General features: G+C 43.0%; 2 protein-coding genes across 2 annotated transcripts; both read right to left on the reverse strand.

Moving 5' to 3' along the window:
- Nucleotides 1-46: 46 nt before the first annotated feature.
- On the reverse strand, nt 47-591 carry LOC117802920 (NADH dehydrogenase [ubiquinone] 1 beta subcomplex subunit 11, mitochondrial-like). Its single transcript, XM_034663697.1, has one exon. The coding sequence runs from the start codon at nt 468-470 to the stop codon at nt 144-146; it is 327 nt and encodes a 108-aa protein (XP_034519588.1). The 5' UTR covers nt 471-591; the 3' UTR covers nt 47-143.
- A 6,255-nt stretch (nt 592-6,846) lies between these two features.
- On the reverse strand, nt 6,847-7,407 carry IFNB1 (interferon beta 1). Its single transcript, XM_002918529.2, has one exon. The coding sequence runs from the start codon at nt 7,405-7,407 to the stop codon at nt 6,847-6,849; it is 561 nt and encodes a 186-aa protein (XP_002918575.2).
- Between the last annotated feature and the right edge of the window lie 3,238 nt (nt 7,408-10,645).

A 10,645-nucleotide genomic window follows, 5' to 3' on the forward strand; every position in this document is an offset into this window, starting at 1 on the left:
AACCCTTATGAGCCTTTTTTTTTTTTTTTTTTTTTTTTTTTTTTTTACTTTTAGTCCCTTTAATTAGGTGCTCTGAAGAAAGGGCAGAATGATAGGCAGGCGGTGGAGAAGGTGATGTTTCTTGGGCTCCGCTTGGCAACGGGTCACTCCTCATCCTCCAGCAGCTGGATCTTGCTAGGGTCAAAGCAGTTGGATTCCATGATGGGGAGGCCATTGGCCTCTCGGTATTTAACAAGCCTCTCAGCTTCTCGGCGGGCCCACTCCTGCATTCTGTAATCAGGCAGATAAGCTATAAAGGTGCTGCCAAGGACCAAGACAACGGAGAAGCCAAAGAAAAAGACGACCCGCATGTTCCAGAGGTCCACAACACGGTCCTTGTCATAACCGTGGGAGTCTGGGTTCTTCTCATAGAGGTTTTCGTCCTCCGGATCCGGGTCCTCCTGCCAGCGTACGGTGGTGGGTTCCGGCATCCGCTTTCCTGCCACAGCGGACGGGGCGATCACGGCCCTGGACGAGCTGGATTCCCAGCGAACACGGGCGGCCGGGAGCCCTCGCGTCGCCGCTACTGCCAAAAGGCGGCGAGAGCACAAACCTAACCGAGGCTTAGTTTTCTTAATACTTGCCTCCTAGGGTCTCCAGGAGAATTAAATAAGATGGTGCGTATTTATAACACACATAGCAGAGTCCCTTTCAGAACATATGTCTTTAAGAAATGTGGCTGTCATTGTTGTGTTTGCATTCTGTTATTATCGCAAATATTTGCACCATGAAGACAGAACTTAAAAATAGTCACTTTGGTGATTCCTCAAAAAAATTCAGTAGAGAATTATCATATGATCCAACAATTTCGCTTGCAGGGATATATCTGACAGAAGTGAAAGCTGGGACCCAGCAGGTATTGGCAGCATTTTTCACGCCAAAAGACAGAAGTAACTCAAGGGTCCATCAGTGGATTCAGTGGATGAACGGGTCACTAAAATGTGATACAGACACGCAACGGAATATTATTCAGCCGTAACAAGGAAGGAAACTCTCACGCATTACAACATGGATGAAACTTGGAGACACCGTGCAAGATGAAATAAGCCAGTCGCAAAAGGACACCTATTACATGATTCCACTTATATGAAGCACTTAGAGGCAGAAAGTAGAATGGTGATTGCCAAGGGCTGGTGGGAGGGTAAGATGGGGCGTTAGTGTTTAGTGAGTACCGAGGTTCCAGTTGGGGAAGATAAAAATGGTTCTGCTTGTACAAATATGTGAAGGTACTTAATGCCACAGAACTGTACACTTAAAAGTGGTTTAAATGGTAAATACTATGTCATGTATTTTTTACCGCCAAAAAAAAAAAAAAAAAAAAAAAAAAAGACGAGGCAGTTTCATGAGCCCTGGACTTGGTATTCTGCAACTTGAAACGACCCCACACGTGGTGGGGGTGTGCAACACATAGAGTGCCCTGAGCTCTTCTCAGAGTTTTAGAATGTGAAGCTGTCGAGCCACTTCTTGGGCAACCTTTTAAAATAGGAAAGACTAGGGACACCTGGGTGGCTCAGTCCTGTGAAGCATATGACTGTGGCTCAGGTCAAAATCTCAGGGCCCTGGGATCAAGCCCTACGCTCAGTGGGGAGTCTGCTTCCCCTGCCACTCTCCCTCTGCCCCTCCCCCTGCTCGTGCTCACTCTCTCTCTCTCAAATAAATAAAATCTTAAAAAAATAAATATATAAAAAATAAAATCTGTCTTCTTGTGTTCAGCATAATTATTCAAGATTCATCCATGTTGTTATGTATATTGGCCATTCATTCTTTTTCATTGCTTAATAGTAGTCCCCTATATGGATACATTCTTTTTTTAAAGATTGTTTGTTTATTTAGAGAGCATGAGCAGGAGGAGGGGCAGAGGGAAAGGGAGAAAGAGAATCTCAAGCAGACTCCCCACTGAGTACAGAGCCTGGTACAGGGCTCGATCTCACGGCACTGAGATCCTGAGATTGTGACCTGAGCCAAATTCAGGAGTTGGAGGCCTAACCGAGGGAGCCACTCAGGCGCCCTTACAATTTCCTTAAGCACTCATCTGTAATGGACATTTGAGTTTTGGGGATATTATAAATAACGCTCCTACCAACATTCACATACAAGTCTGTGCATGGAAACCCTTTCTCTTGGGTAAACAACTGAGTGGAATGGCTGGGTCATATGGTAGGTGTATATTTACCTTTTTAACAACTGCAAAAATGATTTTCCAAAGTGGTTGTACCATGTGTTATGCCACCAGCAGTGTTTGAGGGTCCCAGTTGCTTCATGTCCTTGCCAAAACTTGATAGTCTTTTTGAGTCTAGCCCTTCTAATAAGCATGCAGTAGCACCTCACTGTGGTTTTAAATTGCATTTCTGTAATAACTAATGATGTTAATCATCTATTAGCCATCTGTGTGCTGTCTCTGGTGAAGTGTTGAAATCTTTTGTCCATCTTTAATAGAGGTTATTATTACTGAGTTTCAAGGGTTCTTTATGAATTGATATATCCTTTATCAGATCTGTGACTTGCAAATATATTCTCCCGGTCTGTGACATGTCCTTTCATTTTCTTAAGAGGGTCTTTCAAAGTTAGCTTCATTTCTCTCTTATTTCTAGGCTAACTGTTGGGAGATACAATTTAAATAATGCATTTTGGGTTTCCTAAGAACACCCTACATGGAATTATAAAGTAAAGCAGGAATTTTGAAATAGAATGTCAACTGAAGCCAAATTACCACTGATTCGGTGGTAATTGTTTGACAGTGAACAAATGTCTGGTGTATGCACCATCAAGTTAATTCACATATTAAGTGACTAACTTGGTCCCACCTAAATTAGGAGAATATAAGTCCACACTGACAATTCTAGTCCAATCTCAGAGTTTATTATTTTAAACTATTCTAGAAGATTTTAGACAGTTAAACTGATGTTTGAGAAGCAACAATTAACACTGAGGATGAAAGAATAAATTCATAAAACAGTTTTTGAGGCTCTATTACATCAGTACAACAGATGTTGAGAAAAGGTCTGGAATTGGCAAGGTCTGGTCCTGGGTGCCCTTCACCTTCTGACGTCACTGCCAATTGCTGGCTCTCTCTGTATGTCTCACAGCCGGACTAATCGAGACAGAAGTGGGTACCGATCAAGGCCCTGCCTCTTCTGCTGGCAGACCTCAAGTGTATCACATACACAAGCCGACCAGGATGGCTGGTGGACTTTTCTCAGAAAAGGCAGTGGCTAGGGTAGGTCCTCACAGTGGAATGGGCTCCTTTGTAATCAAAAACCATTTCACATTCATTATCTGGCCTAAGCCACAAAATCAATCAATCAATCAATCAATCAATCCACGAAGAAGGCTTCAGTAGTTCCATGTACGTATTTGCTACTCATGTATCTCTGACTGTAGTATCCACTCGAACATATCACCCATCTTTTATTGGGTTGATTATTTTCTTATTGGTGAGTTTTGAGAGTATTTTTTAAAAAATATATTCTGGATACAAATCCTTTATCAGATTTGTGATTTGCAAACATTTTTGGCCAGCTGTGGCTTATTCTTTCATTTTTAAAAAGATTTATTTACTTATTTGAGACAGAGAGAGAGGGAGAGTCCTGGGAGGGGGAGGGGCTGAAGGAGAGCGAAAGAGAGAGAGAGAGAGAGAGAGGATCTCCAGCAGACTCCCCACTGAGTGCGGAACCTGACCCTGGGGAGATCCCCTGAGACCATGACCTGAGCCGAAATCAGGAGTTGGACCCTTCACCAACCGAGCCACCCAGGCTCCCCCTTTTCCTTTTTTAAAGAGTATTTTATGAACAAGTCCCTGCATCAGATGTATCTGAGTACCTAAATGCGCCTGACATGCAAAGCGCCTCAATATCAGCTTTGTTAACTGCGAAAAATACAAATATACGTGGTTGCCCTGTGTCTACATGTCCATACGGTGGGGCAGTATTTCTGTACTTATATGTAACCCAAACGCTTGCCAGAGCCTTCTAAGTGCTTAAGAGCGAGGTAAAACTTCCCACCTCCTAATCCCTGTCTGTGGAGGCCCAGAGTCCTCAGAATTCCTTGGATTGCTCAGGCAGGAGGTAGGAGGGGGCAAAGTGGCTGCATGTCATGTCTCCGCCTTCTGTCCTAACTAATTTGGTTCATGTGTGGATGTCTGGCCACCCGATCTCGCCCCCCCCTGCTATTTCAAACACGGACCTGGACACCCTCTATGAGTTCTGCACACCGGGGGACTTCGTGTGGGTGGCCATCTCCACTGAGGGTCTGGGGGAGATGGTGTCATCACAACACTGAATGTAATTTCCAGTTGCACGGGAGACATCCTTGTCCTTAAAAGCCCTGTATTTGCCCTCTCCAGAACATTTTCACTGCCGTCTCATTCCAGGGGCCATCACAACTCGAGGGCAGCTGACGGGCTTCTGTCTGTGGGTTTTCCTCCTCAGAAGCAGACACACACAAAAACATACCATTGGTGATGTCACTATACCCCCTGTGCTGGCAGATCACAATCTCTAGAGGCTTCTCGGTATTTTCCTAAACGAGTGCTCTCTTTTGAGGTATTCTGGTGCCGGCTCAAATAACAACTTTACTCCTGTTCTGTAGCTATCTGTTTAGCATAGGCACCTGCTCACACGTGTGCTTTTGAGCTAGCCTTCCCCATCCTTACTGGAATTAATGTTAATTCTCATTTTTGCTCTCCCGGTGATGGACGTACTTCTGGTATTGTAGACGGGCTGACATACTCAGCTGTGGCAGAGGTACTTAGAATTCTTCAGAAGAAGTCTTTCCTCTGGCCTTCTGGCCCCCAGGACACATGCTGAGCAGACCTTTCCAGCCTCTCAGGGTCTGGGCCAATTTCATGATGAGCCGAGAAGAGCTGATTGCTGAGACTTCTTTAGTGTCCTCAGCCTAGAGATGATGGGCAGTTGGGGCCCATTGCTGAGAGAGACTTCTCGGCTGTTCTAACCACGACCCATAGTCTGCATTTCTCCGTGCCCATCTTCTCTTTAAATCCCTAGCAAAAGGAAGCATGTCTGCGGAAGGCTTTTGGCAGAGCTGGGGGCAGCATAGTGGAGTGTGAGGAGTTTTGGGGACAGGGAATTTTCTTGCTTCACCAGGACCTCGACTGTCTTGGGACAAAGGCAGTAGATCCACGAGGGAATATAGCACTTCTTGGTTCCACAGCCCATGTGTTTCCGGCCTTGAGTCAGAAGAGGGAGTCCCAAGTTCATTGTCTGCCCTGTACTGTGTAATGTATTCTCTGAAACTCCTGACAGGTTTCTTCTCAAGGCTGAATCCCTTAAAGAGAACTCAGACTTCTGTACTGCTCTAGGAGAAAATGCTTAGATACGAACAAAGTCTTATATGATTCTGCCCTTTGTATTTTTTTTAAACCCCCATGCATTTAGCTACGGTGACCTTGGGGCAGTTGCTAAACCTGAGACTTCGTTTCTGGAACTGTAAAACAGCAATAATTTAATTGTGCCCACCTGAGGCATGCTTGTGAGAAGGACTTATTTCCAATTACATACATACGGGGGCACAGCGCCTGGATGGCAGCTGCCAATGACAGGAACAGCCATAATAATCTAAATTCCCAAGGGTTTCAGTACAAAGAGAGAAACCTGGCCAATTGGCACATGCTGGCCAGGTGCCTGGAGAGCTCCTGGGAAAATTGTATTTTCTCAGTGTAAGCCCTGAGAAAAGTTAGTGCACTCTCCATCTCACCTGAATTTCCCTTTCCCCAGGCTTCCTGGTTTTCCACTTGACAGAAATGACTCAATCTGCCACGCCTGTCTCGGATTTGGCTTTAGGGGGCTCGTGGTTCAGAGATGCAGAACATCAGGAAAAGGAGATAAGGTAGTCCTGGAATTCTGTATGAACAGGGCAGCGGGGACCAGGAGCAAAATTCTTTTCTGACAAAATGAGGAGAAAACCTGGCCAGAGAGCAGAAATCTAAAGCAGAGTTCTTTCTCCCTCTGGTGTTTGTACCCTAGAAGCAGACAGAGACCCCCAACTCCACTGAGACACCCATTTATTTTAGCTGTCCAGGAAGAGTACAGTAGAAGGACTGCTCTTTAACATGGTCACAGACGTGCCTGGGACTTCTCAACCTTAGCTTAGGGGGGCACATAAATATTTTAAAATCCTGCAGAGTTGGGAAGAGGGGCAAGCAGAGCATCTTGTAAATAACAGGAATGAGTTCAGGGCAAACGCAAGAGCCAAAATATTCCTCTAGCTGCCCTGATAGCCAGTCAAATTCTAACTTTAGGGTCAGAGAGCCTGAGGGCACAAAGCAGGCACAGAGCAGGAGCAGAGCCGAAGCAGCAGAACCCCTTGTCCTAATTCCAGAGCCACCTGCCTGCCTCTTCCATTTTAATTCCAAAGAGGCTGAGGTCCCATTGACTCTCCTGAAAGGTTCATCTCCCCTTATCATCTATCATCTTATATATTCCACACGGCTCCTTTGGATCTTAAATCCTTGAAGGCAGAGGCCCGAACCTATACGATTTTGCAGGCACATTTTACAAAGAACATCTAGTAGGTGCTCTGTAATTTTTAATACGGTGCTAATGAAATCAAGTTGAAATAAACTGCTATGTTGACTTTTGTTTCATAAAAAAAAATTTATTTTCCAGGGTGAAAGTTGAAATAGGTGGAAAAATAACTTAATGCATAAATTAATTTTAAAGAGCTAAAGTCCTTGTCCTTTCAAATACAGCACATTGGCTAGTCAGTCACTTACAGAGCTTCTGCGAGTTCAAGAATGCCTGAAATCCTTATCAACATCGTCCATTCCCAGAGGCAGAGGCTGACAGATCTTCAGTTTGGGAGATAATTCGTAAATTTATCAAGGAAGAAAAAGCTCCTGAGCATTTCTGCTCGCACTATTTTCCAGGCACAAATGCTGTACACCTTGGCCTTCAGGTACCGCACAATCCTTAGATAATATCTCTTCAGGGGCAGAAGGGTCCTGTCGTCCCAGGTGAAGTTTTCCTCCTCCTTGATTTTCTCCAGGATTTCCTCCAGATGTTCTATCTGCCAATGGATTTTCTCAAGGAGGTTGTTGACAATGATCTCATTCCACCCTGTGCTCGAGAGATTTTTCCTGAAAATATCGGAGGTCTTCTGGAATATGTCAAGGGTGACCAATAGGAGGGCCTCCTTCTGGACCTGCTGGGGTTTCTCGATCTCCTCAGGGAACTTGAAGTTCATCCGGTCCTTGATGCAATCTTTAGTAGTTCCATTCAACTGCAGAAGGAGGTTCTGGCACTCCACACTGCTGCTGCTTAGTTGGAATCGAAGCAAGTCGTAGTTCACGGCGAGAACTGTGGTGGAGAAGTACACCAGGAGAGCGGTTTGGAGGATGCACCTGCTGGTCATGATGAAAAGAGGAAGAGTCTTGCCTGCCCCCGTCTAGGTGCTGAAGGGAAGGCTTCAAGAGTTTGCAGTGTGAATGCCCTTCTTCCATGAGTGTGGCCTATATATACAGGATGGTCCTCCCTCTTTCAGAGGAATTTCCCACTTTCAGTTCTCCCTTTCAGTTTTCCTATGTCATTTAAATTAGTAGATTCTAAAATCTGTTTTCTTTAAGGTCCTACTTTATTTTATATGTATTGGGGGAAAAGATAAAGAAACTATGAGGATTTCTAATGTTTTGCATAGTTTCAATGAATTCCCAGTTTCTAAAGAGAAAAAAGGTAAGCCCAATCATGTAGAACTTGGCCATTACAGGATTCTTTCACTTGGCAAAGATTTTTTATTTTTCTTTTTTAGTATTATGATGTGGGGCTTTTTTGCGGGGGGTGTCTTTGTGTACAAGTTTTCCTTTTCATAAGAATTGGGTTTAATTCCCAATTACACTATCACAAAACAATAAATATATGCAGTTCATGATTTTAAAAAGACACCTACCTTTTTTCCCCCTCTGTAAAATAGAATAGTGTTAAAACTAAGTTGATCTGAATATTTTTTTTAGGACTTCACCCACATACAGCAAGACATCACATAGCTTTATTAGTCTTACTTACTGTTTTATCTGGCAATCTCAACTATCCAGAATATACCTGAAAACTATGGATTAAGCAATATCTCTAAGCAGACAAAATGAATGTTATGTGAGCTGAGCATAAAAGTTTGTGGCTCCCCTTATAGGGTCTTATGTGATCATTATTGAGGGTCAAAGTATTCTTATTTAATACATAGTTCTAACAAATCTAAACATGTGATTCTTCATTCTCATGCAAACAACAACTTAGAAAGAGGTCTGGAAGGAAAATGGGAGGACAAAAGTCAAGCAATCAGAGGAGGTTACTGTTGAAACACATGGTCTTATCTCAATATTCCTAAGACTTTTTTTTTTTTTGCTAGAGTATAATAACCGATTTTAAGAAGAGAAGAATCAGTAAAAATCAAATTACAATTTTCACAACCTGCTTCTATAGACAGGAAGGCATATGATACATTTCTAAAGGTTTTAATACAAGTTTATAATAATTATGATAAAGTAATAACTTTTAAGTTTTCAGAAAACTTTGCATTACCTTTCAACCCGAATTTATCAAAACCCCACTGAGTGCAAAGAATTCAGCTGAGCTGCTACAGATTATAATCCTCACTCTCATGGATTGTACAATTAATTAGGGGAGAAGAACATTAATCAGAGAATTACACAAAAATAAAATGCAAGGGTGACAGTGTTACAGAGGAGAGGTTCATAGTACCGTGACTTCTTATGATATGGAGATATATGATGTAGGAGAGGTCAGAGAAGACCGCCCTGAGATAGTGACAGTGGAGCTGAAATCAAAAGGAAGATCAGCTGGAACTGCATGTGTAAAGGCCCTGTGGTGGGAAGATGCACGGTAAGGGTAAAGAAATTGACCAAAGGCCAATGTGACCTTCTGTTTAGAGACTGGTCAGGGAATGGTCTGAGATGAGGCCAGAGGGCAAGTGGGAGCCACACAGCACAGGGTTTGGCTAAGAAGTTTTGTGTTTGTTGTTTGTTTGTTTTTTTTAATCCCAGGAGCAATAGAAGCCATGGAAATGTTTTAGGCAAGGTGGAATAACTTGATTACATTCTGGGGAAACAAATACTCCCTCTATAGTAAGCAATAAGTAATGCAAGGAGTACAGAATGCAGGCAGGACAGTTAGGGGATTTATGAAAATTTTAGACCAGGGAGCTAGTGGTGGAGAATGAATTCATTTATGTGAAATCTCTCATTTCCTGACAGCAACGGATTCAAATGCTTCAAGAAGTTCTCCATCATTTTACAGATAGCTGCATCCGTTCTGTGGATTATGGTGATTTCTATATATGCTTCATGTACAGGGACATTGCTTCGGTTGAGCAAACTGAAGCAGAGGTTGGAAGTATCTGGATAAACGTGGATTTACAAACCAGGATCAACTGAGGCTCCAGGTTTCCCATCATCACTAAATTTCCTGTCTCCTGATCTTTACAGTATGCTCAACATAGCTCCCAAATACTCCTCCATTCCTAGTCTTTATTCTTAGTTGCCTGTTAATCAGCTATCCCCAGGAGAGAGTATCTATTGGTGATGCCTGAGGTGTTCCTAAAAAAATTACCCATGCTTGAACTGTGTTGGTGCAATGCCTTCCAAATGGAGTGGGGAGGAAGCAATTTATCTTTCCTCCTAAATTGGGGGAGTGGGAAAGACACCAATGGTATTCATTGAAAGATGAATGAAGAGTATGGAGAGTTAACAAGATGTAGCAAATGATCCAAAAATAGGGGGACGAGATTCCAGGAAGAAGGCAGAGATGGCGGTATAGTTTTGAATATCCCTTCGTCCCCCTGCAAAAACACACACTGCTACTAGACAGACATCAAAACCCCATTTGACATAAAACTGATTGACATAAACCACAGAAGACAGGCAGATGAGGACAAACCACCAAATGCCACAAAACCTGTCTGGTAGCACCATTTGTGTGGGAGAAAGCAGAGTAAAACAATCAAGATTCCTAATATAACCAAGAAGTATTTACTGGAAAGCCATCCAGGCTGATTTGAGAACAACAGTGGAAACTGGAGGGGATTTTGCCCAAGTCAATAGCTGGTGAGTTGAGGAGGGCCTCAGTAGATTCTGGAAGGCACTCGAATAGTCTAGGATACAAGTAATTTTCAAACCAACCGGGCACAGCTCCCCTTTGGAAAAGGGTCCTACACTGAGGAGAAACTGATAGAACTGGAATCAAATTTGAGCAGGATAGAGAAAAGAAAAGAAAAAAAAAAAAGAATTGAGCAGGATAGAAACAACAGAGGCAAGGAAAGAGAAAACCAGACCATTTGGGAGTGAGCCACTCAGCAAGCTGCCAAGTTTTTGAGCACTTGACAAAAGCAACAGAAGAAGGAGCTCTGTGAAGTTAGAGAAACTACCAAACCACATCTAGAAGTTTAGGAAAACAAGCACCTATAAAATCCAGCAGTAAGACTGAGACTCATACAAAGTTATTATTAGAAACACGTGAATGAGGACTAAACCATATCTGTATAGATAATGAAACTATGCCAGGAATGCATGCACACAAAACAGATCAAAATTTTAACACCATGTTACCAAAGGATTTTAAAATATTAAGAAATGTTACAAACA

Source organism: Ailuropoda melanoleuca, chromosome 7 (genome assembly GCF_002007445.2).
Source record: "Ailuropoda melanoleuca isolate Jingjing chromosome 7, ASM200744v2, whole genome shotgun sequence".
Taxonomy (NCBI): Eukaryota; Metazoa; Chordata; class Mammalia; order Carnivora; family Ursidae; genus Ailuropoda; species Ailuropoda melanoleuca.